Here is a 27,926-nt window from a genome sequence, read left to right as displayed (position 1 = left end):
CACGGGCAGGCGCGGCGGTGACGCACGGGCAGGCGCGCAGGCTCACGGCGCACGTGACACGGGCCACGCCCGCGCTGCCGCTCACGTGCGCCGTTTAAGGGACAAAACGGGGTCGCGGGAGGGAGACAAACCGCAGGAGACCGCGAGTCCCAGCAAGACTGGCGGGTCCCGGGGGCGGGGTCGCTGCGGGACGGGCGGTGGGGGGCGCGTGACGTCACGAGCACCGGGTGTGACGTAACACACGTGGTGGGCCACCGACCTCTGCCTCCGGAACCACTGATATACTACGTGGTGATTATTTGAATTCAAACAAAAAAATACATAAAAAAATGAAAATAAAATGTCTTTAAGAGGCGATGCTAGGGGCGCCCGGGGGCTCAGCGGGTGGGCGCCTGCCTCGGCCCAGGGCGTGGCCCCGCGTCCCGGGATCGAGCCCCGCGTCGGGCCCCGCAGGAGCCAGCCTCTCCCCCGCCTGTGTCCCCGCCTCTCTGTGCGTCTCTCATGAATCAATTTTAAAAATCCTGGAAAAACGAGCCGTTCGGTCGAGGTAAGCGCGAGGGCCTACGGGGACGCAGACAGGCGACAGCGGGCTCAGGGCGCTGCGGGCAGCTCCGCAGGGGCCGACGCACGGACGCCGCGAGCAGGGCAGCCAGCGGGGCGGACGGCGGGGGGGCTGCGTGGACCCGTCAGGACAGAACCCTAGCGCGGAGGGGGCTCCCGGAGCGGGGCTGGGGCAGCGGGAATGGGGTGCGGGACGCCGGACAGGACCTGGGGGCCTCCCCTCCCCCACGGCTCCTGCCACCCGCTGGGACCAGGCTTGCTCCGGGAAGCCTCGCTGTGGGGCGGCCGCCCCCTGCACCTGCACCTGCACCTGCACGCCGACGCCCTCACCTCCCGGGGCCCCTGCCTGCACCTGCTCCCCCCCCCCGGGGTCCTTCACAAGGGCCGTGTCTTGGACACACGTGTGTCTCCAGCACCCGGCAGCATCCTGGCACGTGGGGAATGCTCCGCAAAGAGTGTTGGACACACGAGGGGGGAAACAAAGGGCGGGCGCCTGGGGCGATGCCAATGCCCCGTCTCTTCCCTCGGGAACAGAAGGCAGAGGACAGAGGCTGCGCAGACGCCGCCCGGGGAGATCATTCTACGGGTTTGGGGCGCACGGGGGCTGGGAAACCCCTGGGCCGCTGCGCTCCCATCAACCATAAGTGGGGGCACAGCCCAGGCAGGCAGTAGCTGGACCCGAGGAGCAGGAGGGGAGGGGTTCCCGCCGCCCCCCCCAGCACCTGGATCTGCTCGAAGGGGATCTCGAAGCTGAAGGACTCGTTGAAGTAGGGGTTCAGGGTCTTCTTCTTGACCGTCGTCTTCTTCTTCTTGAGCCTCTTGCCGTTCTGCATCAGGTGGATCTTCACGTAGGGGTCTGCGGAGAAGCCCCGCCCCAGAGCCTCCTTAGCCTGCGCCCCCACCTCCCCCACCTCCCTCTGCACCCCCCCCCCCCCCAGCAGAAGCAGAGGCAGCAGGAAGATTCCAGCTGGAGGACCAGTTCGGGCTGCGGGTGCAGGGGAGGCTGCCTGGGGCTCAGGCTCTAGCAGTGACCCTGCGCCGCCGTCCCAGGTGGGGGGCAGAGGGGGCTCACACACGCGGCCATGCCCCCACCCACCTCCCCACCTCGCGGGTGAGAAACTGAGGCCTGCAGAAGGTCGGGGAGTGAGCGGCGCTGAGCGAGTGGGGTGTGTGTGTGCGATGGAGCAGGGTGGGTGTGAGTGAGGGGGGGTGACAAGCCGGGGTGACCTGGCCGGGCTGGCCGCAGGACTGCCAGGGGAGCCCCCACCCCAGCCTGATGCCCAGGAAGGCGGCGTTCCCCCCTCCCCGCCCCCCCGCGGGCAGGGCCTGTGCAGGACAAGTGTCCCCAGCTCTGGGCAGCTCCCAGGGGCGGGCCTGGGGCCCAGGACAGCGGCCACCTGGTGGGAAGCGAGGCCCAGCGCCTGGCTCGCCGGTGCCATCCCATGGCAGCCGCCAGGCCTGCAGGTACCTGACAGGCCCCCCACGTCCATCTTCTTCAGGTTCTTGGCCTCCAGGATACAGACAGTGAGCTTCCCGGCCGTGGGCACGTAGCGCAGGGAGGTGCAGATGTCGCCCAGCTTCTCTGGCTGTGCCGGAAGAGCAGCATCCCGGTCATCCGGGCCCCCCACCCCATGACCGCACCCCGGGGATGGCTCCCGCTCCCCGGCAGAGCAGTCGTCCCGGTACTCTGTCCCTCTCCTTGGGTTACTGTCATGGTGACGCCCTCCCGTGGATGGGTCAGGGCTCCTGGTGACCCCGAGACCTCCACAACGTCCCACAGCAAGGGCACCAGGGGCAGGATGGGAACCCAGGGCTCCTGCTCCTAGGAGCTCTGCCAACATCATGCCCGGGTGAGCCTCTCGGGGATGGGGCCCACCTGCCCGGTCCCTGCTCAGGGGCACAGGCCCGGCTTCCTCAGGGTGAGCGCCCGGTCAGCAAGGGGGTCCTGGGCGTCCCTCCCCCCCCAGCCTGGTACGCTGCTGGCCTCGCGACCGGGACTTGGCCAGACGAAGGACCGATGCTGGAGGAGCAGGGGCTCCAGGGAGCATGTGGCATATGGCAGGTGCTCAGCCCGTGCCTGGTAAGCCGTGGATGCTGTAGCAGCTGCTGGGAGGACAAGCCCCCGTGCCGAGACACCTTTAAAATAAATATGGGCTTGCCCTGTGGGTAAACTGAGGCACGAAGTGACAAGTCAGGGGCCCTCAGGGACAGCAGAACCGCAGCAGCACGACGGTGACACTGCTCCCCTAACGGGGGAGCCTCCTCAACGCCAGAGGCTAGGCCAGACTGCGGGGGGCCCGGGCCCAGGGGGTCAGCCAGGTGCCCGGGGTCACACAGCGCAGCCGCGTCCCACCCGCCCGCAGCCCCTCGGCGCTTGCCGCTCTCACCTCCTCCTTCTCGCCGCCCTGCAGGTCCCTCCACTCCTCGATGGGCTGGCCCAGGTCCACGGTGTTCATGGGCACCTTCACCTCGCCGATGATGTCGTGTTTGGAGAAGCGGTCGAAGTCATAGATGGCCATCACCAGGGTTTTGCCCCCCAGCTCCTGGTAGGGCACCTGCAGGGCACAGCAGGCGGGGAAGGCCAGGGCCCCTGAGTCACACGCCACGGGGCCGCCCGGCCGAGCCCTGTCCCCGCGAAGCCCCAGGACAGGCGGTGACGGGGCTCTGGGGAGGCAGGGCGTGTGGAGTGGGGCGCCGTCCTACGGACCGAGCAGTGGCCTCAGGGCGCCCAGCGCCCAAGCCACCGTCCCCGGCTGCAGCCTGAGCCCCCGCCACCCGTGAGGCCCCCAAGGGTGCGCGGGGCTCAGGGGCCCCAGGGTGCCATCCTGCCCGCCTGCACCTTGAAGGTGAAAGTCTCATTGAAGGCGGGGTTCAGCGTTTTGCGGTGGACTTTGGTCTCGTACTTCTTCTTCTTGTCTGGAAGGAGGAAGACTTTGACGTAAGGGTCTGAGGTGCCCCCCATGTCCAGGGCTGGCAATTCAGCAGCTTGCAGGACGCCGACGGTGAGCTGCGGGGAGAGAGGACCGGGCCTGAGCCCCCCATCACCCCCCTCACCCCCCCGGGGACACCAGCCCCCCAGTGGGGACAGGCCGCTGCGACCCAGGAACACCGGTCCCGTCCCTACCCCTGGATCCAGGTGACGTCAGGGAAGCGGGTTTGCCCAAGGTCGGCGGGGTGTTGACAGCGGGGGCCCTGAACTGCGGACCCCTCTAAAGCGATGATGCCGGGGGCTCATGGGGGCACCCGGGGGCGCACGCCTTTGGTCTCCAGCCCCGCCCACCCCATGGAAGGGGGCGGCCTGGCCTGTGGGCGTGCCTGCTTCTCGCGCTCCCCCCCCACACACCCCCAGCCTGGCCGCCCTACCTGGTTGGCCTGGAAATCATAATCCAGGGAGAACTGCAGCTTGCCCAGGTTCTCCGGCTCCTTCTCCTCCTCTCCCTCGCCCTCTCCCTCCGTCAGGCCCGTCTCGGCATCATCGTCATCCTGGGGGGACTGGGCCGGACAAGGGGCGCTCAGGGGACAGGACGGGGCCTGCCTGGGGGCCCCAATCCGCGGCCCTCGGCCCCCCGGCCGCGGCTTGCACGCGCCCTACTTCCCAGCTCAGGGGCCGCCCTGGGACACTTACCCGGAGCACCGTCGGCGCATCCCAGAGCACGGAGAGCCCACGGGGGTGAGAGAAGGAAAGTGACGTAAGAGAAAGTCCTGCGGCCGCACCGGCTGCCACCAGGTGGGCCACCCGCCGCCCTGTAGCCCGCCCCCACCCCACGTGACATGGCGGGCTTCTCTCGGCCACGCACGCGCACGCATGCCTGCACACACAGGCGTGTGCACACATGCACATACACAGGCACGCGCACACATGAGCGCCCAAAGGCCATTTAATCTCGCTGACTCCGTGAGGCCACCTTCCTCCCGGGCCTCACACTGATTTCTTGAGCACGAGGCTCTCGTAGTCGCTCCCAGGACAAGTGAGCAGCGGTGGGTCAAAGCGAACCAGGGGCCTCAGCAACCAAACGGGGGAGCCAGGATTTACCCAAGGACTTTCCAGACTGACCACCCCCAACACAGGGGCAAATAAACTATTATCGTGTGACCAGGGGTGACTCCACTGGGCTCGGTCTTGGTGCCTCGGGACCATTCTGCTGCCTCAGTGGATCCCCGCCACCCAGTGGAGGCCTCCAGCGGGGTTTCGTCCTCCAGCGTCTTCTGGCAGGACCACGCAGGGTCCGTCCCTTCAGTGTGGCCTCCTGGGGCCGGGGGTGCGGTTCTCTTCCCCACGTTTTGTGCCCTGGCCCCTCTGGGGGTCCACGCACGGTTCTCCTCCGCGGCCTCCACGAGGCTGAGGCCGAGCTATTGGGTGGAGGAGACCCCCGTTCCCACCAGCGGCTGCACAGACAACAGTTGCCAGGGCACATGGGGCCCTCCCGAGGGCAGCTGGTCCGGCTGTGGCACCTGGAAGCCTGTGCCACAGCCCCGGCCTCGGAGGGGTGGGCTGGGCCCGTGGTCCCGGCCTGCGCGCTCCTACCTGACCCCCTTTCATGTCCTTCATGTTCATGGCGTTCTTCATGCCTTTGCCTTTCTCCTTCTTGTTCTTCTTCTTCTTGCAGCAGCACTTCTTGCAGATGCAGAAGCAGCAGGTGAGAAGCAGGAGGCCGGCGACCACGGCAATGGCGATCAGCGCCCAGGGCGGTACTGGCCATGGAGGAGCCGGGTCAGCAGGGCTCAGCCCGCCCCCCGCCCCGCTGCACGCGGCCACGGCCACGGCGCTGCACGTGAGCCACGTCTGCTTCCCGGAGCCTGCTCAGCCCTGCCCTCCGCGCCCACGGGCCGTGGACAGAGACCCCGACCGAGGCGCAGGAGCTCCGGGGCCACCCCGAGCCGGCGGCCCAGGGCCCTGGCCGCGCCCCACACCCCACGCCAGCACCTCCCACGGGGGGGGGCCCACCCGCGACCTCCGCCGGCACCCGAGCAGCCCCTGCCAGGACCTGGGAAGGTGATGGTGGGGGGAGCTTCTGTTTCCCAAACTAAGGTAACACGACGGGAGATCTTCAGCAGGGCCGTGTCACGCGGGTTCCCACCCTCCTCCGGTTTCAAGCGCCGGGTGTCCGGGTGCTGGCAGCGGCCCTTCCCCCCCGGGAGGCTGGGGCGCCCACCCTCCCCAGGGACGCGCAGCAGGCCCGGCCCGGGGCACCCCCGCGGGCACTCACAGGGGATGCTCTGGATCTTGTAGAAGAACTTGTCCTGTATGTAGGTGAACATGTCATCCTGACTCGGCCTGGCGCCCCCGCTCTCCGTCGAGTTGTCTAAGAGCCCGGTGGACACTGTGGCCGTGGTGGTGGCGGGAGCCACGATGGGCTCCTGGTTCCTCTTGAAGATGTTCCTCATGGTGGCGGAGGCGACGGCTGCGGGCGGCAGGGGTGGGAACAGGTGAGCGGCCGCAGCCCGAGTACACACAGCTCCGCCCAAGGACTGGAAGCCTCTCTCGGGAGCTAAAGGCCTAGGGATGCCCGCGGGGTCAGTGGTCGGGCACCGCCTCCGGCCCAGGTCGTGACCCCGGGGTCCCAGGATCGAGTCCCGTGTCGGGCTCCCACAGGAGCCTGCTTCTCCCTCTGCCTGTGTCTCTGTCTCTCTGTGTGTCTCTCATGAATAAAAAAAAATTTAAGCCCACTAAACGCTATTACTATCGATCCCTTTATAATCCAAAGATGGTTCCCATAATGTGAACGACTGTGGCGAAATGACGACACGACCCTCCTCCCCACGTTGGCTCGTCCTGGGTCAGGCGCCGCGCAAAGCCCTCTCCGTGCGTGATGTCGCTTAACCCAGACTCAGCCTCATGCTTGGCCACTGTTCCCGCTGAGCAGAGGCGGAGGGGGCTCCGGGAGGCCGGGCCTCCACCCCGAGGGCTCCTTCGTGACCCTCTGTCCTCCTTGACCTGTCCCTGCCGTCACCGTCGCCGCCTCCCGCCTCCGGCACCATCTCGCGAAAACGGGGGGCAAGAGAGTCAAGGAGCAGCTGCCCAGGGTCTGCCGCCCGGAGGCACATCTGCTTCCCATCTCGGGGCCACTCGTGTTCTCCGGGGTGTGTTTTACGTGTGGAGACCCCCACTCCCCGTGAGGCCCTGCTACCCACGATCCCCCATTCTGCCTTTTTTAACGTAAAATTTTACCATCTGCCTTTTCTTTCTCTTTTCAAAAAAAAATTTGCTTATTTTTTTTTAATATTTTATTTACTTATTCATAGAGACAGAGAGAGAGAGAGAGAGGCAGAGACACAAGCAGGCTCCATGCAGGGAGCCTGACGTGGGACTCGATCCCGGGACTTTGGGATCACACCCCAGGCTGCAGGTGGCGCTAAACCGCTGCACCACAGGGGCTGCCCAAAAATTTGCTTATTTTAGAAAGCACGTGCGCACACGCAAGTGGGGGAGGGGCAGAGGGCGAGAAGCAGGCCCCCCCCACCTGAGCACGGACCGCGTGGGGCCCTAACCCGGGCCGGGGGGCCTGACCGGAGCAGAAACCAAGCGGGCGGCCAGCGCCCCAGGCCTTCTCCATCAGCGACACTGTCCTTTGCCACCGCAGCTGGGCGCCCAGGGGCCCCGTGTGGTCCACGCTCCACCGCAGGCACCGGAAGGCCCGCGTGGGGCCGCCGAGGGGCCGCCCGTTGCAGTGCGGCAGGAGGACAGCGTGTGGGCCCCGCGGGGCCGGGCGGGCGGGCGCTGCTCCCACGGAGGAGCCCCCGGACCCCAGCGAGGAGGAGCCCCCGGACCCCAGCGAGGAGGAGCGGGGCCGTGGCAGGAAGGACGACACAAGGCCCTGCGCTCCCTCCCTCCGTCGCTGGCCTCGTGTCATGCGCGTGGAGGGACTGCGCGTGGAGGGACTGCGCGTGACGTGGAGCGAACGACTGCGGCGACTGAGGTTCTGGCTGAGAACAGCCGCAGGAGAGATGCCTGGTCCGAGTCTGTAAGGGGCGCCCGGACCCACCTGGGGGAGAGAGCGCTTTCCTGGGGGCGTGACCGAGGCCGGGGCTTCCCCCCAGGGGAGGGGGACAGGGGTGGCGGCGGGGCGAGGCCACATGGGCCAGAGCAGGAGGCGCTGACTGTGAGCCCGAGGGAGCGGCCCGACAGCAGCACGGCCCCCCACGGCCTGTCCCAGGCTCACGGAAGCCATCAGAGGGTTTAGGGACGCAGGTAACGTGGACAAATTGACATTTTGAAAACTGTGCTTTGGCGGCAGCGAGTTAAGGCCTGAATCCACCACGACCCCAGAGGGAAGGGGAAAGACCTCCAACGACCCAGTGACGGCTTGTCAGCCCCAGGTCCCCGTGAGGGAGTCTGCGGTGTCCTCGGGCAATCACCAGAGGGGAGTGACACAGGGGACGTGGGCTGTTCATAAAGCGGCAGCACATCGGGGCCTTGTCCAGGGCCTGGAGCCCGGAGGCCCTTTTATTTATTAATTTTTTTTTTAAAGATCTTATTTATTCAAGAGACACACAGAGAGAGACAGAGACACAGGTGGAGGGACAAGCAGGCTCCCTGCGGGGACCCCGACGCGGGACTCGATCCCGGGACCTGGGGTCACACCCTGGGCCCAGGCAGATGCCCGACCCCTGAGCCCCCGGGCGTCCCGCTGCCTGATTTTTGTAAATACACTTTTACTGTGACTCGGCCACACGCGAGCGTCCCCGCCTCCCAGCGCAGCCGAGTGGCCGAGGTCGCCGGGCCGCCTGCTGCTTGAGGAGGGGGCCGCCTGCCCCGCCGAGCCCCAGGCCCTGGACATGCTGGGAAGCACCAGGGAGCAGGAGACGCACGGGGGCCCGGGCACCCCGGCCCTCACCGCACACGTGGAGCCGTCCACGCAGCAGCCACTCTCACAGGCGCTCCTCCCGCGCAGGTCAGGGCTGTCCCGGCAGCCGCCCCACGGTCACCGCCTCCCGCAGGCACTGGGCCCACTCGGGGCCGGCCTCCAGCAGCTCACGGGGGGGGGGCTCCGCGCCACTGCCCCGTCCGTCCCCCCATCCGTCCCCTGTCTGTCCCTCTGTCCGTTCCCCCGTCCATCCCCGGGTCCGTCCTCCCATCCATCCTCCCTCCCATCCCCCTGTCCGTCTCCCCCGCCGTCCGTTCCCGTCTGTGCCTCCTGTCCATCCCTCTATCTGTCCTCCCGTCTGTCCTCCCTCCCGTCCCCCCGTTGGTCCCCCATCTGTCCCTTGTCCGTCTCTCTGTCCGTCCTCCCTCCTGTCCCCCCGTCCCTCCCCCATCCATCCCCCGTCCCAGGTCACTCCCGGGCCCAGCACACAAGCCCTATTCCCGTGACAGAGCCTGCCAGCTCCCCGCCCGCCTCCGGGGTGAGGTCCACTGTGAGGCCACCTGCCAGGAGCGGGGGAGGGTGCGGCCCCGCCAGCCACCCGCACCCCCGGCCGCCGTCCTTGTTGGGGGCGCCCATCACCCCCCACGTGCCCCTCGCTGGGCTCCAAGCTCCGTGGACGGGGACAGGAGAGCAGCGTGCAGCAGGCCCTCCGCGCGGCCCACGTCCCCCGCCTGGTACCTCCCACCAGGAGTGTCGGGACACCACCGCCCGTTCCCACAGCCCACACGGTTCTCCCACACGCTCTCGTGTCCCCATTGGGGAAGCCGCAGGGCTTGGTTCCTCCCCGACCTGCCAACTCCCTGGGTCTCCCGCCTCCTTCCCCAGAATCCCGGGAGGGCGCGAGGGTACATGGGGGCAGGGGCAGGGGATGCAAGGGTGTGGGGGGGCTGACGTGCTGTGCCCAGGGTGGCCCTGGCTCCTGCGACCTCAGGCCCCATGGAGGGCAGCGCACCTCTGGGGGCAGCCTCCGCCCCCCTCCCCGCACTCCCGCCTGCTCCAGCCCTCCTGCAGCCTCCCCACCCCCTGCACCCCTGCACACCGCTGGGCGACAGCGAACACCTGGCCGCTTTGTCAAGCACTGCGGGTCACCAGGGTGGGCCGGGGACGCGTTGCAGCAGGACAGGCTGTGAGGTGTGCGCACAGCCGGGAGCCCCTGCACACTTGGGAGCACGCCGGGACCCTCCAGGGCCTCACACACTGGGGAGCTGCTGGGACCCCAGCACTGGCTAGCTGCCTCCGGCCCCCTCTGGCAGGGTGAGCAGCCACATTTGCCGCAGTTGGTGGCGGGGGACAGTGGTAGGGGACAGTGACAACCTGGTCGACTTCTCCTTTACCTTATCCATCCCTCTCCCAGCACGGAGGCCCAGGGCAGGAAGCAGGACCGTGGGCGGGGTCAGGGAGGTCCTGCGAACCGAGGCAGCCCTTCTAACAAGCCGACAGCACGTGTCTGGAGGCCGTGTCCTTGACTCCCAACACCCAGAGGTGCTCAGAGCTCAGCCGTGACACCCTTGACCGTCACCCATCGGGTAGGAGGGGAGGGGGGTGGACAGGAAGCAGAAGCCGGCCTCACACCCACGCACACTCGCACTCACAGGCTCCCGCACGCGCTGCTCTCAGTCTGCGCTGAGCCTCGTGCAGGGAACACTGCGCCGGGGCTTCACCCTTTGGGTGCAGGTGTGGACGGCGTCAAGAGAACGGGGAACAAGAGATGACCATGCACAAGAGGAAGTGTCGTGTCGGGGGGCGGAGGCGGTGCTGCACGGGCACTTACGTATCCAGAGTCGGGCACTGGGAACACGCACGCGGCGCTGGTGACATGCGTCGTCGTTGCTTCCGGGGAGGGGATGTAGGGAGGAGCACCCAGCAGACCCGTCCCTGGGCACCCTGCTGTATTTTTGGGATCTTGAAGCACACAAATATACCTGCCTCCCCGCCCCAGCCCAGGCTGCTTCAGAAGCAGGAGCCCAGGCCCCTGCGGCGCAAAACAGGGGACCGACGGGGATGTCTGTAGCCCACTCTGGACTCAGCCAGCCTGGGGCCACCCAAGACCTCCCTGTCTCACCCGCAGGCCACCTGCCTCCTCAGCCCACATCTCCTCTGCCCTAGAGAGGGCCAGGAGCACTGAGGCCCCGCAGGCTCCTCCAGCTGGCCTGTGGCTCCTCCCGGGGGAGGCTCCCTTCCAAATCAGATTCTGACCCCACATCAGAGGTGAGTACGCTTGATCCCCACCCCCCCAGCCAAAGCACACAGGCGTGTGTACACACACACACCCGCCACCGACGGCCACCGACGGCCACTGACGGCCACCTCCCACCAATTCAGTACGACCTGGGGACTCTGCGCTTCTCCGGATTATCACCCGCAAGCGTGGCCTCAATTAACAAAGATAACGGGGAGCTGGGGGGATGCAATGTACTTAACCTCTCCTCACCTCGGATTCGCAGAAACCCAAGTAACAAGGTGGAAACAGGTAACCAGGCGCCTGTGACCAGAGCTAGCAAGCTAACAGATCCACGCGTAAGAATAAGTTTCTTTCTTTACGTTTTGAATCGATGCTCCAGCCCAACACTTGGTCCTGGGAGGCAGAGGATACGGTTTCAAATAAATTACTTTTCTAGCTCATTTTGAAGATAAATTACCCATTTCTGGGAGTCCTCTGCGTGGCCAGGCCGGTAGGGCCTCCTGGGGCAGCCGCGTGCACCAGGGCTTTGCAGCGAGGCTCCCACGGCCGCGTGTAGGAGCAGAGCCTGCTCTTGGCCTGCCCGGGAAAGCTCGCGCCGCAGGGCTCCAGAGAGCTAGAAAGTCCTGCCCGGGTCTAACTTCAATCTCTCCTGCGCAAGGACACTCGTTCCCCGGCTTTTGCATCTAGGCCGAGATCAGCAAATCCCAGACCACCCGAGACGAGGCCCTGGGCAGAGTCCACGGGAGGTGACAGGCCAGGTTGAGTCCTTCCTCACTCGGGCAGTCAGCCGAGGTGTGCGACCTCGGGCCGGCCCGTCGCCCTCCGGGCCTCTGCGGTGATGATGGGAGGCGAAGGCTCCTGCGCACCCGCTGCGGGCTTCATCGCAGGCAACGTAAGCCCTGGGCCGCGAGAGCAGAGGGAACCCGGCGACAGCACAGTCCCAACCCCTTGCCTGAGAAATGAAGAAATGGGCCCCCAAGGGACGTGAGCTGCCTCACATCACACAGGTAAGGAGGCTGAGCCGCCGTCTCCTACTCCAGCCCGGCAGGCCCTTGGGCGCAGCTGCTCCTTGGCCGAGGGCAGGGTGCAGGGGGGCGGTGGGAGGGGCGCGGGCCCGTGTGTCCGGCGGGTGGGGGCGCAAGGAGGGTGGGGAGGGCGCCGCCCGTGTCCCGTCCACACAGGGGGGCAGCGCCAGGGGCAGCACTGGCTGGGAAGGGAGCCCTGTGGCGGGGGGGCTGTTACCCCACTTGCGTCCACAGGATCCCTGCTGCCCCCTGCGAACTGCGCCATCCGGGCCAACACCGTCCCTTTCGTGCCAAATGCACATCTTCATTTGGAGCTAAAACCCCTTAAACGCTGATGCGTCTCCTGCCTCCCAACCGGTACAAGCTCCAAACACACGAGCTCGGCCTCGCCAGGGGGAGCAGGGCTTACAGGCGGGGGGGGGAGGGTGCAGGGGGGGCAGACGGGGGGTGGGGGTGGGCGGAGGGGGCAGACGGGAGCCGGCAGCTGGCGTCCCTCAAGTCAGGGCCCAGAAAGGGGAGCCGCCGAGGCCCCATTAGCCGAGTGATGGAGCAGAACCGCGCTGGCACCGCCGTGAAGAAAGGGGCCTTGCGTCCCTCAGACCCACGGCGACAGCGGCACTGAGGGACCATGACGTGGCGGGGGGGGGTGCAGGAAGGGCCCCGCGTGTGAGCCCAGGACGTGTGTGCACCACGGGTGCCCGGCACCAGGAACACGCGTGTCACGCAGCCTAAGCGGGAAGGGAGAAGCCCCAGGAGGGACCCGGGGGTGGCACACCAACCACCTGGGGACTCAAGGGTGGCAGGAAAGCCGTGGTACTTGGAGGCTGAGCGGGTGGGACCGCAGCAGGGGCGCCTCGGGGACCACAGCCTCGGGTGGGAGACGTGGGCGCACAGCCCCACTGCGCCGCCGCCAGCACCTGTTGCCAGTCCATCGGGGTGCCCCGGGGAGGGACAGGGGACTCCCCTCCTCCCCCGTGTTCTGGGCCTCTGCACGTCCCAGGGTGGCCCACGACCCTCCCAGATGCCCGGAGCCCTACCCCCTGGGGTGAGCCGCACGAGGGCAGCAGCGAAGGGGGCAGACGTGGACTCTGGGACCCGGGCTGGCTTGCACCCGGCGCCGGGAGCTGGGCGGGGGGCGGGGGGCCGGAGGCTCCGGCTCCGGGGATCCCAGGGCTGCCTTGGGAGACTGACCCCAGCCACGGTGCCCCCCACAGAGCCACCCCTGCACCCGCGCGCTTCCTCTCACTGGTGCCCAGGGCAGGGCTGGCCGTGTCCACGCGGACCCTGGGCGCGAGGTCAGGCCCCGTGTGCCTGACGGAGGCTGCAGCACTGGCCGAGCCAAGGACTGTGCCATCCGGACGCCTGGGGCCCGGAGGTGGGGGGCGCTTCAGAGGCCAGAGGCCGGGGAGCCTGTTCCTGGGGACACGCCTGGGCAGGGTCACCCACGTGCACCACTCAGCTTCCCGGACGGTAAGGGCTGCGAGGCAGCAGCTGTCCCATTGGCCTCCGCCCTCAGCAGCAGCCTGGCTGCGGGGCCTGCTGGCAGGAACGGGGAGCTGGGGGTGTCTCTGGGCTCGGCACCCCCCTGGCGACCACATCCAGCAGGCCCCCCGCTTCAGGGGGGGCAGACACTGGGGCTGGGGGACAGGACCAGGGCCCGGCCCCCACAGCCTCAGGCCTGGCAGGCAGGCCCGCCGTCCTGGATCGCCCAGCAAGAGAGCGGAAGGGCGTCCACGCAGTCCAGGCCCCGGAGGGTCGTGGGCCGAGGGGGCGTGAAGATCCCTTCCCTGATGAGCGACCGTGAAGTCGCCCCCCTTGTCCTTGTCCCACTGTGCAGGTGACGCCGGGTGAGCACCCGGGAACAGGAGAGGAAGAAGGCTCAGCCCGTGGCAGGCAGCTCGCAGAGACACACTCAGGCCGGCCCAGAGGCGGGGCCGTGGACCCCGATGACAGCTCGCCGCCAGGCTCTGGCCCCAACGTGTGACCTGGAACCCCGACTTGCAGGCACCCAGCCCAGGGCTCTAACCAGCCTCCTAACCAGCCGCCCGGCCCGCAGCACCAGGAGCAGGGGACAGAAGCTACCGGGCCTGGGCCCACGTGGGAGCCGTGTGCCGGTCCTAGAGGCTCCACGAGCACCATGCTGAAGTTCACGTCACGCTCGGCCCCGTCAGGTCGACACTATTATTCCCGTTTTACAGATGGGGAGACTGAGGCGGAACGGGGCACACAGGCTGCCTCCCCTGCCCCGCAGGATGGGAGGGGCTGCCCTCGGGAGGCTGCGTGGGGAGCCAGGGGCAGTCAGAGGTCGGGGACGCCCGGGGTGCCCCCAGAGGGACGTGACGGGGCTCAGCTGCGGAGGATACAGTCCGCGCCCCCGTGTCCCTCCCACGCGGGCCAGGCCCTTGGCAAAACCACGCCTGTTACCACCAACGCCTCCCACAGCTCAGGGCCTGCGGAGAACTAGGGTGGGTCTCGCCAGTCCCAGGGGCACGATTACAGCCCCGAGGGCGCCGCCTTCCCCACCCCCTGACCCGGGCCCCCAGCCTGACCCGGACCCCCTGCCTTGACCCAGGACCCCCGCCTGACCCCGCCAGAACAGGTTCGGGGACAGGGGCCCAGAGGGGGGAACCATGTCCTCAAAATGCCAACAGACTGGAGGAGGGGAGGAGGGAAGACATGCAGGACGTCCTCCCTCCCAGTGGAACATCCAGCAGGGATTCCACGCAGATGCGACTGGAGGCAGGACTGGGGACGCACTTGGGTCCAGGTGGGGCAAGTGGGCGCCTCCACATGGCGCAGCTCAGCACCCGGCCTGTGGCTCAGAAGGCCCTGGCCCGCGTCCCCGCCGCACCTTGCAGCCCTGCAAACATGGGCAGGGAGCTTAGCCCCACCCCCACCCGGGGCTTCTGCATCTGGAAAATGGGAAAGAGGACTTACCTGCCATGGGGCTGCGAGGGTCCGTAAAGCGCAATCTTGTGCCCAAGGGGCTGGAACCCACAGGGAGCACGCGGGGTGGCTGGGGGAACCCATGGTGGCCTCGTACTTCGGAGACTGCGGCTCCCCCCTCGCTGGCCCCCACCCTCTGCTCCAGCCCAGCCAGCCTCTTAGCACCCTGCCGTGAGCCCCATCGGGAGCCCCAGCCCCGTGCAGACTGCAGACGAGCCCCCGCCTCCAGCTGGTCCACACCCGCTCCCGCTGCCCACGTTTGCTCAAGGAGGAGGGGCCGCGCTCCCCTCCGGCCACCTCTCCCTTTCTGCTGCGACAGAGCTGGGGCAAGGCGGGAGCTTGTGCTGGGGCCCCGAGAACATCCCTGCCCGCCCCGGCCATGCCAGTGGGCCACCAAGCGAGCGCGGCGACGACCAGGAGGTGGGTGGTGGGCTGGGGGCTGCTCCGGAGCGGGCCACTGGGAGTCATTAGCACAGGTGGCACGGTGGCGGGGGGCGGGGGATGCTGGGAGAACAGTCCCAGGCTCGGGGACATCACGGCAAGAGGGGAAGGCCAGGCCCAGCAAAGAACAGGAGAGCCCGGGAAAGAGAAAGCTAATCTGTGGTGACAGGTGACAGCGGTGGGTGGGGACACAGGCAGCCTCGGGGGCCGGGCAAGCAGGAGACACCAGTGGGTCACACGAGTTGTTGGACCTCAGTTCACCTCCACCGAAAGGACAACAAGGGGGGCCTGGGGGCTCCGTCGGGGAAGCATCTGCCTTCAGCTCAGGTCGTGATCCCGGGGTCCTGGGGTCGAGCCCCAAGTCGGGCTCCCTGCTCCACGGGGCGTCTGCCTGCCCCTCGGCTGCTCCCCCTGCTTGTGCTCTCTCTCTCTCTCTCTCTCTGTCAAATAAATAAAATCTTAAAAAAAAAAAAAAAAAAAAGAACAACGCTCAGAGGAGCCCGCTGTCCCGCGGGTCGGTGGTCAGCGCTCCATTCGGTCTGCGGGGGACTGGGTGGCCACCGTGGGAGTTACCACGGCCCTGCCCGGGTGAGGGCACCGAGTGGCCCCCTGCTGCCCCTGGCCAATCGTAGGGGCTCCCAAAGGCACGGAGGACCCGGAGCACCACTCTGGGGAGGCTTCCTGGGAAGGCGGCCCAAGCCAGGGACCCAGGGATGGGCTTGGAAGGGGCTGACGGCTCTAGGCAAGACCTCAGCAGGGACGGGGGGTGGGGTGGGGGGGGAGGGTGCGGCGCAGGGAGGGGGTCTGACAACCGGGGACCAGATGGGGCCACAGCTGCAGGGCCCGGGAGGCAGAGGAGAGACGTCGGACGCGGGCAGGTGGGTGGTGCGGCGGGGCAGCGGCCTGGCTCCAGAGAACCCACCTGGCCATACTCCCCCAGCCTGGTCGTGGGCTGGGAGCGTCCCGGGCCAGGACCCCGAGCCCCCCGCTTGCTCTCCCGGGAGCTGAAGCATCGCTCTAGGCCCACTGTCGCCGAGCGTGTTGCCAGCCTCTGCCACGGGCTGCACGAGAGGTGGGAGGGGGCGGGCGGAGGGTGGTCCCCTCCCCGCGCCTGCCGACACCGAGCCTTGGGCGCCGCCTGGACGAAGCCCACCCCCGCGCAGGCTGCAGCCTCTCATTTCTGAAGGTCCACGCGCAACACACCTTACGGCAGGAGAAACCGGGAGCTAGAAGGCGGGAGGGACGGGCCCAGGTCGCAGGCTTTGGGGGGCTCAGGCTCGGAGGGTCCTGCGCTGGGGTCCCCTGTGCCCCCCAGGCCCCCTCCTCCCCCGGGGCTCTCTGGCCTCAGGCTCAAGATGAGGGAGGAGCTGTGCGTACCAGCACTTTCCAAAACCCCGAAGGGACACAGGCTCGTGGGGTCATGAGCGCCCCGTCACTGAGGGTATTCAAGCTGAGACCGGACCCTACTGGAAGGGAAGACACAGACAGGGAGGGGGCACACCTCGGCCTCGAGGGGCTTCAAGGTCCCCCGTCCCGCCCTGGGGGTCCCCCACCTGCCACCACGGGCCTCGGGCACCCAGGCCCCACCAGCTCCCAGGCTGCGCCGGGGAGGAGGGGCCACCCCGATCCTGAGGGGGCTCCCCCCACTGCGGGGATGGCAGGGGGCTCGCAACTCAGTACACATTGGAGCCCCCCTGGAGAAAGCCGGCCAGACGCCCGGGGCCGCATGGGCAAGCCTGTGTCCGGCTTCCTCCAGGAACGTTAGCTCCCGGTTCCCCGACTGATCTTAAATGCGCACAAACTCCTGCCACGTGCTCCTGATTCACTCGGTGGTTTCAATTCTGCTGTTTCTGGGTTTTTGACAGGGCTCGGGGTAGGATGGGGGGACAAGCAGGACGAAGGAGGGTGTGGGGGGCCTCCTCCCTGGGGTGGCTGTCAAGGGGAGAGGGGGCCGGCCCAGCCCTAGGGGTGCACTGGAGGAAAAGGTGAGCGTGGAGCCTCATCACGCCCACGGAGCTTATAGTGGGACCCCCAGGCACTGGGGGCGGGGGAGCTGGGGACGCAGGCGGGAGCGGCGGACCCTGGGGGCTGTGTGGCCACCGCCCATGGGCAGGGGCGCTGGGAGATGCCACACCTGATGCCCACCGGGCAAAGAGGTGAACCCTGGGGTGACTGTGCCCCACGCAGACATAGAGGGAGAAGCGCCGGTGACACCCACCTGCCCCGCAGCACTTCGGGGCCCACCGCTCCCCGACACTCTGCTCAGCTTCCCCGGGGCCCAGCACCCCTCAAAGGTCCTTTATATCGGCTGTACCTGCTGTGCAGGCTTCTGGACTAGACAGCCGTCACTCAGTCCTCCCCCTGCCACCTGCCAGCCTGGTGACCTTGGAGAAGGACGCCCCTGTCCCGCACTTGTTCCCTCCTCCACAGAGGGCACCACCGATCCCCACCACTCAGGGTTAGGTGCACCAGCCCAGCCTCCGGGTGCCCGGAACGCGGCAGGACCTCCACCCGCAGGTTTCGGGGCACAGGGAATCCGGAGCAAAGGGAGGGCCTGGGAAAGGCAGGGCTGGATGGCGGATGCAGAGGGGGCGCGGCCGCCTAGCCTGGGGGGCCGGGCGTGGGAAACACTGGCGCCCTCCCTGAAAAAGGGGGGGCACCGGGGGAAGCGGGGGGGAGGGGTGTGCTGGGTGCCTCCCCACACGTGGTCCCCGGCCAGGAGGCAGCCCCAGCCCCAGAAGCCGACTGGGGGGCTGAGGCTGTGGGGCCTCCAGGCTCTAGGGAGCAGAATTCCAGAGGGACAGGCGTCCAGATAAGGGAAACCAGGGACAGCAGTGCAGGGGAAACGGCTCTCTTCCTGGCTTAGCCCATAGGAGAAGGCCCTCGGCCGGCAAGGGCTCTAGGACGAGGGCGGGGGCTCTAGGATGAGGGATGGGGGCTCTAGGATGACGGATGGGGGCTCTAGGACGAGGGCGGGAGCTCTAGGAGGACAGAGGGGGCTCTAGGACGAGGGAGGGCTACAGGGCCCTGCCCGCCACCCCGCTCAGCCCCAGCCCATCCCGATTACACTCTCGGGGGGAAGCGGGGCTGAGCACCAGGGTGACCTGGGGCCCTGGGCATCGACTCCAGCCCCCCTCGGGGCTCAGGCTGCTGAGGATAGAGCACGGGGCTCACACAGGCCCCAAGAGCAGCAGGCACCTCAGGATCCTTACTCCAGCCGCTTCCTGAACAACGGGAGGCCAAGACCCAGGGAAGGGAAACTGCTTGCTTGCTTTTCTTTTTTAAAAGATCTTGTTTATCTATTCAAGAGAGACCCAGAGAGAGGGGCAGAGACCCAGGCAGAGGGAGAAGCAGGTCCCTGCGGGGAGCCCGACGCGGGACTCGATCCCGGGACCTGGAGTCACAACCTGGGCCGAAGGCAGACGCTCGACCCCTGAGCCACCCGGGCGTCCCGGAAATTGCTTTCTTTCTTTTTTAAAAAGATTTTATTTTAATTTATTTTAGAGAGACAGAGAGCGCATGAGGGGGTGGGGGCGGGACAGAGGAGGAGGGAGAAAGAATCAGAGCAGAACCCGATGCAGGGCTCGATCTCACAGCCCCGAGATCATGACCTGAGCCGCAATCAAGAGTCGGACGCCCAACCAGCTGAGCCCCCAGGCACCCCAGAAATTACTTTCAAGTCAGTGAGAGAGCCGGAGCCTGAATCTAGGACACTTTGCACCACCCTGCACTTCCCACACCCCCACCCTCAGGCACAGAACCCCCGCCCCCCCGCCTCTGAAACTGCACCCGGGAAGCTGTATATACCGGGGGGCCTGAAGTGGGGCTCAAAGGGACACAAGCAGTTCCCGAGGCCACGGAGCAGAATACACAGAAGTGCAGGGCGTCTGGTCCTCTTTCCCAGGAGGCAACGAACACCTAAGCAGCCGCTCCTACGGGCGGGGCAGCTGCTGGGGGCTCTCTCGTTCCTCGTCGCCTTCAAACCCCACACACAGAGGCACAGGGCGAAGGGGCCACTGGCAGACCGACCGCGTTCAGGTCCTGGCTTTGCTCGCTCAGCGTCCTCGGACGCGTCACTTGGTCTCTGGGCCTCGGTCTCCTCATTTTGTACAAGGAGACGAACAACAGTGCCCACCTCACAGAGCATATGGAGGTGATCCCCGCAAAACACCTACAACAGGGGCTGAGAAAAGGTAACTTTCAAAAGTAAGTGTATCACTCGAGCCAGCAGTTCCACTCCCAGGAACGCGCCCCGGAGGCGCAGAGATCTCTGTTCTCTGGGGACCCTGCACGGGCAGGGCAGGTGGAGCACGAGACTCTGCATCTCGGGGCTGTGAGTTCGAGCCCCACGTTCAGGGCAGGGATGACTTTAGAAAACAAGCCCTTACGTGAATGTGCGTTAACAGTCAAAATCCAACCCACAGGTCCATGGGCTAAGACGGCGGCAACGTGTGGTCCCTCCGCACAGCGAGATATCTCTCAGCAATAACAAGAAATGGAGTGGCACCTGCGACACCCCAGAGGGGCCCTGAAAACAATGTAGGTGAAAGAGGCCAGACGCGAAAGAACACACATCAGGGGCAGCCCGGGGGGCGCAGCGGTTTGGTGCCACCTGCAGCCGAGGGCGTGATCCTGGAGACCTGGGATCGAGTCCCAAGTCGGGCTCCCTGCAGGGAGCCTGCTTCTCCCTCTGCCTGTGTCTCTGCCTCTCTCTGTGTCTCTCATGAATAAATAAATCAAATCTTAAAAAAAAAAAAAAAGAAACCACACATCAGATGATCCTGTTCATGGGAAGCCTCCAGGAGGCAGGTGCGCAGAGGCAGGCCGCAGGACACCGGTTGGTGAGGGCTCGAAGAAAGGAAGGATGAATGGCTGCAAATGTGTGCAGTTTTCTATTTGGGGTGGCGGGGGAAAAAAAAAAAAGCTCTGACATTAGATTGTGGTGGTGTTTGTACAACTGCGACTGCACTAAAAACCACTGAGTCGTGCCCTTGGGGTGAATGAACTCTTTCAATAAGCTTTTTCTTTTTTCTTAGTAGAAAAAGATCAATGTGCCCCCTGGACGTAAGGACGTCCGATCCCAGTTGGAGGGGAGGGCGATCCCGCACCTACCCCGATGTGCCTAGCAGGCTGCAGGACCTGACTTTGTGCAGGACCTGACGCTGTGTTATTGGTTCCGGGCTCCAATTCCAGGGCTCTTTCCTGAAGCTTCTCCTGAGACCTAACGCAGCCCAGACTCCCCAACGTCTTGGGCCGATCTTCCGTTCCCTCCCCCGACAAGGCCACTCGGCAAATCCCCCGGCTGTCTAATCTACGTCCTTCCAACGTCTGGAGGTACGAGGCACAAGGAGATGTGAGGTCAAGGCCAAGGTCGCAGGAGACAAGCAGCAGGCTGCGCCCCTACATTTCGAGCCAACGCCTGACGCCTTCCCAAGCCTGGGGAATGGAGCGGGTGAAGGACAGTGGACTCTGAGCATGAGCTCACGGCTGACTTTGGAGGCGACCTTGGCAGAGCAGCCTCAGCTCTGGGGCTCTTGGTAAAATGATATTTGGAAAGAGGCTCCGAGGAGGGCCCCAGAGGCGACATTTCCAGGGCCCCGAGTAATTCTGCAATAAAGAGTCCTGCCCTCCACACCTGCCGCTCACCCCAGGTGACCAGCCGTGGGACAGCGGGCATCTCTCAGCCGCTGGCGCGGGCACGTGCAGCCCAGTCACCCCTGCAGCCCTAGGCAGAGAACGCCGGCGACAGCACGTGAGACCCCTGGCCTAATCATCAAACCGATACTGTCAGCAGGTCAGCTTGGCTGACCCCCCCCCCCCCGCCCGCCCCAGGAAGCACACAGATTGAAGGGGATGTAAAAGTGCCGTCAAGCAGGGTCCCTGACTCACCTGGCAGGAATGGTGCTGAGCACGACATTGCCCCGGTGCCCGGCTCCCGGGCAGCCCCTTCCCCGCCTCCCTGCTCTGCAGACGCCTGCCGAGGGTGGAGGGGAGGCCGGAGAGCCGCCGGTCCTGGCCATCCCAGGGAAGGCACGACCCATCTGTGTGCGGCTCTGGCCAGGGCGTCCCAGTGTGAATGGGGCTGTTCTCCAACCCTCCTGCTCTCTCCTTGCACAACTGAGGCCACGTCCAGAAACACTCTGGCCGCCTGGCCCAGAAGCATGTAGAGACCCAAAACCACCATCTCTTTTCCAGCCCAGATGAAAAAGAGCAGACACTAAGAGAGGGCCACGGGGTCGGGTGCCGTTTGTAGGAGGTCCAACGGCCGGAGCCTCAGCCAGGAGGCCCGTGTGCCTCAGGGGGCTGGGACGGGGCTGCGTCCTCTAGGCACGCTGGTTTTTCCAGGCCATCACCCACTTCACTGGGTCCCCGGGACACCTCGGAAGGGGTGAGAGAGACAGTCGTCCTTCTCCACCTTCTCAGACGGGGACAACCGAAGTCCAAAGATGGGAAGCAGCAGCAGGCGTGGGACCACGTGTAGGAAATCGGCAGTGCGATCGCAGCCTCCAGGTCCTTCGGATGGAAGCAGTCACACCCCCGCCTCACCCCACTCCTAGCTCAGTGTTACGTTTCTTTTTCTACACAACATCCGTCTCCGTTTTAAGAGACACCACAACCGGGGCTAAATCTTCATCAGCGCCCTAGGCCCGATGCTCCCTTCTCACACTTATCGTATCCGCCCGACGGCGCACCCACGAATGTATCTCTGTGTTAAAGATGAAGAAACCGAGGTACCGAGTGTTTAAACGACAAAATCCCAAGGGGTTGGGGTTACCTGGCGCCCTGGCCTCTGAGGCCTCAGGCCCTGCAGCAGCGCTGAGCGTCCAGGAGGCCGAGCCTGCCGCGTGTGCGGCATCCAGGCTGGGGAGCCACCGCGGAGGGTGGGGGCGGGCGGTGCGTAGCCCTGGGGCCGGGTGCTGGGGGACATGGGCACAGGCCGCAATCTGCCTCTGAGCAGCTGGCTGCCCCCGAGCCCAGCCCCAGCCAAGCAGCAGGCAGCAGGCTGCAGGCGGCTCGGAGGTGGCGGCCGGGCCCACTGCAGGCAGCAGCTCCCAGAGCCGCACCAGACAGGCGGGTGGTCAGGCTGCAGGTCTCCTGGGGCTCGGGGCGGCTGGTGGGGGCCGAGGGGCTCCCTTCCTCCCCCCTCCTCCCCACCCCCCCAGCCCCTCAGCCCAAGCCGCAGCAGGGCCAGGCCCGGGGTGGGGGGGGCACAAGGGCCACAGGTGCAGCCCGGGTGGCAGTGGTGGCAGCGCGGGCCTCCAGGAGCCTCACGGTGGCCTCTTGAGGGCAGGTGAGGGGCAGGTGAGGGAGCGAGCTCACTGGTAGAGTGGGGAGGGGAGCTCGAGGGCCCACCCCGTGAGGCCAGGCTCCCCAGCAGATCCCGGGAGGGCAGTGGGTCCAAGGCTCGAATCCCTGCTGCAGGGCAGCCCCCCCCTTCCAGATGCGCCCGTTGTCGGGGTGCAGGGAAGCTCCACGGGCAGCGCCGGGATCGCGGAAGCCACTAAGCGGCCCGGCAGTGGGCTCCAAATCCATTTCCGCCGAGGAAAGGCTTGGGCGGACCCCCAGCCCCGACCCAACCTCAGGGCACGGAGAACACGGAAGTGGGATGCGGGGGACAGGGAGGGGGGAAGCTAACAAAACAAAGGCAAAGGGGAGAAAAAAGCCATTCGGAGCCTCTGTCGACCTGCCAAGGACGTTCCGCATCTTTCCCGGGCGCCGGGGCCCAGATAAGGAGGCAGCGGCCTCGCTCAATGGGCCATCTGCTGCGACGCCTTTCTGCAAGAGCTGGGGCCGAGGTGTCAGCTCCGAACGATACAGGAAATGTGTTAAGGATCGGGCGGGGCGGGGGGGGGGGGGGGGGGGGGTGGAGCCACGGATGCCAAGGGTCAGCGGAGGCCAGAGACCCAGGGGTGCCCCTTTAGGAGAGCTCACAGCCCTCCCAGCCCCACTCCAGGACTGCGCCCCCCCCCCCCAAGGACTGATGGCCACCAGGCCACCACAACGGCGGGGCACGGGGGAGGGAGCGTCAGGAAGAAAGCCCAGAAGGGATCTCATGCTCCGGGCCGTGATATTTCTGCCTTTCTTCTGCTCTGTGTCTCTGTCCCCCGTTCCTTTTTCACGCGCATTTGCGTTGACTCCCGCACAGTGTGGCTGTCCCGAGGCCACGAGTGTGCCTACCCCGACAGGCAGGACATGACAGGCGGCACAGCAGCAAGAGCTGCAGCCCGGGGCGATGGCCTCGGATGCTGGGCCACCTACTGCTGTCAGTGCTGTCACCTGCAACATGGGAACGCCCTCAGCACGGGCGTTGGAGGTGCCTTCCCATTGGCGACCCAAGTCCCTTCTGCAGCAAGCGAGGCCTGTGGCCTTGTGCTTGGAGCTGGAAGGCACCTGCCTGGGGCTCAACGGCGGGGTGGAAAGAGCTGGGGACGTGGGCCAGCAGGTGCTGGCGTGGCGCCATCTGGGGTGCGGATGTGCCGTGCATCCCGGGAAGCCCCTCCCCGAGTCACCGTGTGCCCATGGTCAGAGTCAGACACTGGAGGACACGAACCCCCAGCCCCTCAGCACCTCGTGCCGTGGTTCCGCTTGCCTGACATGCGTGGAGATGCCTCTTGCCCAAACCTGTTCAGCTTGCTCACAGCTGAGGTGGAGCGGAGGGCTGGGCCGCCGGCGGCCTGTGTGCCCTCCTCAGCCAGAAGCCTCCAGCCCCTCCAGCCCGCCGTGGCGAGGGGCGGTGAGGGCAGGGCCCGCCAGGCCCAGAAGCTGCGGGGTCCGTGGCACCTCTGGCTCACAGACACTAGCCCCGAAGACCGTGGGTGGGACTCACCTAAGGTGGTGTGGCCAGTCGGGAGACCCCAAGTCCTGGCCCTGCCGCCCCCACACAGCCCACCGCTGCACCCCCACCCCTCCTGGCTCTGGGGTCTGGGACCCTGAGCGTCCCCCAAGGCCGAGCTGGTGCCTCTGCCAGGCCTGCCACGCCAGCCCTGACGTGGGATCCAGGCTCGGCAATCCCTGGGCCTCAGCTGGCTCACTCCTGGAAGGTTCAGGAAATGCAGTACAGCTTCCATGTGTCCTCGTCACAGAAGGGACCGGATGCGTGGCAGAAAGTGGGGAAGGGAGAGCTAGAGGCAAACAAGTGTGAGGGCACAGCAAAGTCAAGCAGGTATTTTTCTTTCACATGAAGTTTCTGCTGCAGAATGATGCTACCGGTGAGAGGGAGGGAGGGGTGAGGGAGGGAGGGAGGCAGGGAGGCAGCACTGCTGCTCCATTCAGTAGGGAAACGGGAAGTGCTGGAAGCCCAGGGGAGATCCCAGGGCCCTGGCAGGGAGGCACCAGCAGCCCCGCTCCCTGCTCCCCTGCTCCGGCTCCCACAGGCTTCTTGCCCGCCTGACTAGCAGCTACCACTGAGGACGCCGAGGGCTCGGCACTGGACGAAGCATCTTCCGTGTGCTTCGTGCTTAACGCTCACAACCATCCTAAAATACCACCACTATTTTCATTTCCACTGAGTAACTGAAGCTCAAAGATGTAAAATACTGTATCTGGCTCAAGGTCATGCAGCCGACAACCCGCAGAGCCCAGGGTCTCCCGAGGATTCACTCCAGGGCGTGCAAGGCCCAGAAGGTGGAAGGCGGCCCCTCCATACAGGGCTTGCAGTCTCCAGCCGCCTCCACCCCGGGACAGACAGGGCTGGGAGGGGGTGTACACCACCTGCCGCCGTCACCCAGCCAGGCCCCTGCCAGCTATTCAGACACCGTCCAGACTTTCAGCCCCAGAACTGGGAGGTTGGCAGGGCCCTGGGAAGTGATCTAGTTCAACCCTCTTGATGGACAGGTGAGGAGAGCCAGAGGGGGGCTGGCCCAAGGTCACACAAGGTCACACAAATGGGAGGCAGAGCCTGGACTTCAACTCAGGCCTCCTGTCCTAAACCAGGACTCTCCCCCGCAACACCCTGAGGCCCAGTGAGAGGCTGCTGTTCCGTCTCAACTGCAGACAAAACCAGGGTTCAGGAGAGCAGGAGTGGGAGTGATGGGACGGTGAGGCTGCACCCCGGGCTGTGGGGGCTCCTGCAGTGGGGAGCTCTCCTGACAGAGAGCCGCTCTCTCTAAACAGGACTCCTTCAGGCCACCCTTGTCTGATGCGGATGCAGCCCTGTCTGGAGCCAGGGGCCAGCAGCATGACCTTGGGGGGTCCTTGACCCCCTCCCACCCTCGCCGGTGTCACTGGGAATGTCTCCCCCTGGAAGGCTCTGTCCCCGGCCCGGAGGACAGAGGACGTGTGCACTGGAGAGCCGGATAAACTACTGGAAAGAGACGGTGCATGAGCAGGCTGAGGGGCTCCAGGCCCCGCCGACTTTCTGGGGTGCTGGGGAGCCAGTTCCCCTGAGGCAGCAGCTGGTGAGGCTGCGCCCCACCCACTCCTTCCCTCGCCCTCCCCTGCCCGCCAGGCCCCCGGGAGTCCGAGGCGGGAGGTGTCCTGTAGGCAAGCTCCGGAGCCCCATTCCGCAGATGGGGACACTGAGGTTCAGAGCGCCGCGCCAGTTGTGCAAGGTCACGGGCTGGGTCAGGATGGAGGCTTCCCGACGGCCCCTGGACCCGCAGGTTCGCGGCTGGCTCCAGGCTGCAGCCCCTCCCCGGGCACGGAGCGCTCAGCCTCAGGTCGGGGTCTGCGCGCCCGCCGCCCGCCGCCGCCCCCCGCCCCGTCCGGGCTGGGCTGGGACAGCGCCGTGGCCGTGGCCGCGGGCTCCAGGGCGCAGCACCCCGGGGTCGCCCCCGCCCCCCGCCCCGCCCCTCCAGGCGGCCGAGCGCTCGGCCCCCGCCCCCGCCCCCGCCCCGACGCCGCCGCAGCGCTCCCGCCGCCCAAGTTCGCCGGGGAGGGGGGCGGGGGGGCTCCGTGCGCGGGGCTCGGCGGGGGCGGCGGGGGGCAGCGGGGCGGGGCCAGGGCGGGGGGCTCCGGGGCGCGGGTGGGTCTCGCCACCCCCCCCCGTCCCGCGCGCGCTTCGCCCCAAAGTCGGAGCGTCCCGGCCGCGCCCCAGGCCCTCGCGGCGCCCGACCACGGGGCTCTTACCGCGTCCAGGCGAGGCGGCCGGGCCGAGGTCGGGCCCCCCTGCACCTCGCGGCCGCCGGGTCCCTGCGGCTCCCCCGCCGGCTGCGCCCCGCCCCGCTCCGCTCCGCGCTCTGCGGTGGTGCCTGGTGCCGCGCTCCGGCTCCCGCTCCCCCCGCCCATCCGGATGCTCCGCCCCGCGCGGCCCCTCGGGGCGATCCCCCCTGCGCCGCGGACCCCGCCCCCGCGCGCCCCTGCTCGCGCCGGACTCCGGGCCGGGGGACCCCGGAGCCGCGGAGCCCCCCGGACCCCTGCGGAGGAGCCTTCCCTGGCCCTGCGCCCCCAGAGCCCCCCGGATCCCTGCACCCCCCCAGCCCTCCCCGGCCCTGCGCCCCCGGAGCCCCCGGGCCCCTGCACCCCTCCAGCCCTCCCCGGCCCTGCGCCCCCAGAGCCCCCCGGATCCCTGCACCCCCCCCAGCCCTCCCCGGCCCTGCGCCCCCGGAGTCCCCGGGCCCCTGCACCCCCCCAGCCCTCCCCGGCCCTGCGCCCCCGGAGCCGCGGAGCCCCCCCGGACCCCTGCGGAGGAGCCTTCCCTGGCCCTGCGCCCCCAGAGACCCCCGGATCCCTGCACCCCCCCAGCCCTCCCCGGCCCTGCGCCCCCGGAGCTCCCGGGCCCCTGCACCCCTCCAGCCCTCCCCGGCCCTGCGCCCCCAGAGCCCCCCGGATCCCTGCACCCCCCCCCCAGCCCTCCCCGGCCCTGCGCCCCCGGAGTCCCCGGGCCCCTGCACCCCCCCAGCCCTCCCCGGCCCTGCGCCCCCGGAGCCGCGGAGCCCCCCCGGACCCCTGCGGAGGAGCCTTCCCGGGTCCTGTGCCCCCGGAGCCCAGGGCGGGGAGCGGGCGCCGACGTGCTTGGGGGGACGCGGGGGGACGCGGAGCAAGAGACAAGAGGACCAGGGGAGCGGCGGGGTCCAGCTCGAGGGCGGAGGCCGGGTGCAGGGGTGCAGGGCCCGGGACAGAGCAGGGGTACGCTGCGCTGGGCCTGGCTCCCAGGGAGGAACCCCCCCCCCCCGGGGCTCCCCAGTGCCCACAGGTCAGCTCCCTCCCTCAACCCTCCCCAGCACCCGGAGGACCCAGGACCGGGCATCCCACGTGCAGGGAGGCCTGACCTCAGGCCCCCAGCTCAGGACCTGCTGGTCCCATCTGGGCTGCTCCCAGCCCACCCCACCCCTGCCCTCATCCCCACACCCTCCCCTTCACCCTCGGCTTTCCTCGGGCCTGCTCCTGTGCTGCATCTCAGACTCAAGAACCAAGTTTGGGGTTTGACCCAGGAGTTGATCCTCCCCCCCCAAAATATGCTCTATGTGTATGTGTTGGGGGGGCGTCGCTCAGAGCCTCCCAGGGCTTCTTATCTGCACCAAGTGGGAGATCCCTGGGAATCCCCGGGAGCTACAGCGAATCCCCTGTCCCCCACCAGCCCCCCGGCATCCTCATCACCCCAGCCTGGCCACTGCAACACTGCGACACCGGCCACGGGCAGGCGGGAGCCTGTCTTCAGAGCAGCAGCTCGCTCGTCACGGCCTGGGGCTGCAGAAAGAGCTGATTCAGGGATTTCCAGGCTGCAAGCCACGTGGGGGAGCGTGTGTCACCCATGTACCCGGCACATCGGTGCTGGGGAGGGGTAGGAGGGGGCAGGGGACAACAGAGATGCTGAGACTCTGCAGTCAGCTTTGCTGACCCCCCCTCCAGGGGGGACAGGGGACCTACCACCAAAGCCTCAAGGTCAGATGCTCTGCAGGAGGACATGGGGATCCCCCGCCCCCGCCCCGGGCCAGCACACCCCTACCACAGGGCTGCGGGGACCCT

At 67.2% G+C, this 27,926-nt stretch overlaps 1 protein-coding gene and 1 long non-coding RNA gene across 3 annotated transcripts in view; one reads left to right on the top strand and one right to left on the bottom strand.

Moving 5' to 3' along the window:
- The window catches only part of SYT2 (synaptotagmin 2), a 78,946-nt gene that overhangs the window by 384 nt on the left and 50,636 nt on the right, over positions 1 to 27,926 (bottom strand). The window contains exons 1-8 of one of the 2 annotated variants that reach the window (XM_038541858.1): positions 26,088 to 26,199; positions 5,769 to 5,963; positions 5,087 to 5,253; positions 3,925 to 4,044; positions 3,401 to 3,568; positions 2,949 to 3,116; positions 2,030 to 2,147; positions 1,284 to 1,417 (exon numbers count right to left, since the gene is read on the bottom strand). In XM_038541858.1, the coding sequence (XP_038397786.1) occupies positions 1,284 to 1,417; positions 2,030 to 2,147; positions 2,949 to 3,116; positions 3,401 to 3,568; positions 3,925 to 4,044; positions 5,087 to 5,253; positions 5,769 to 5,946 (1,053 nt within the window). In that variant the 5' untranslated portion in view covers positions 5,947 to 5,963; positions 26,088 to 26,199. Of the gene's footprint in view, positions 1 to 1,283; positions 1,418 to 2,029; positions 2,148 to 2,948; positions 3,117 to 3,400; positions 3,569 to 3,924; positions 4,045 to 5,086; positions 5,254 to 5,768; positions 5,964 to 26,087; positions 26,200 to 27,926 lie in introns of those variants that run through there. The other variant, XM_038541859.1, reaches the window with a different exon arrangement.
- LOC119872475 lies at positions 343 to 6,223 on the top strand. Its single transcript, XR_005361780.1, has 3 exons — positions 343 to 3,107; positions 3,485 to 4,288; positions 5,169 to 6,223. It is a non-coding gene; the product is annotated as an uncharacterized LOC119872475 (long non-coding RNA).

This window comes from Canis lupus, chromosome 7 (assembly GCF_011100685.1).
Source record: "Canis lupus familiaris isolate Mischka breed German Shepherd chromosome 7, alternate assembly UU_Cfam_GSD_1.0, whole genome shotgun sequence".
Classification (NCBI taxonomy): domain Eukaryota; kingdom Metazoa; phylum Chordata; class Mammalia; order Carnivora; family Canidae; genus Canis; species Canis lupus.
The sequence above is the reverse complement of the archived record's forward strand: the minus strand, read 5'-3'. Positions and strand labels throughout refer to the sequence as shown.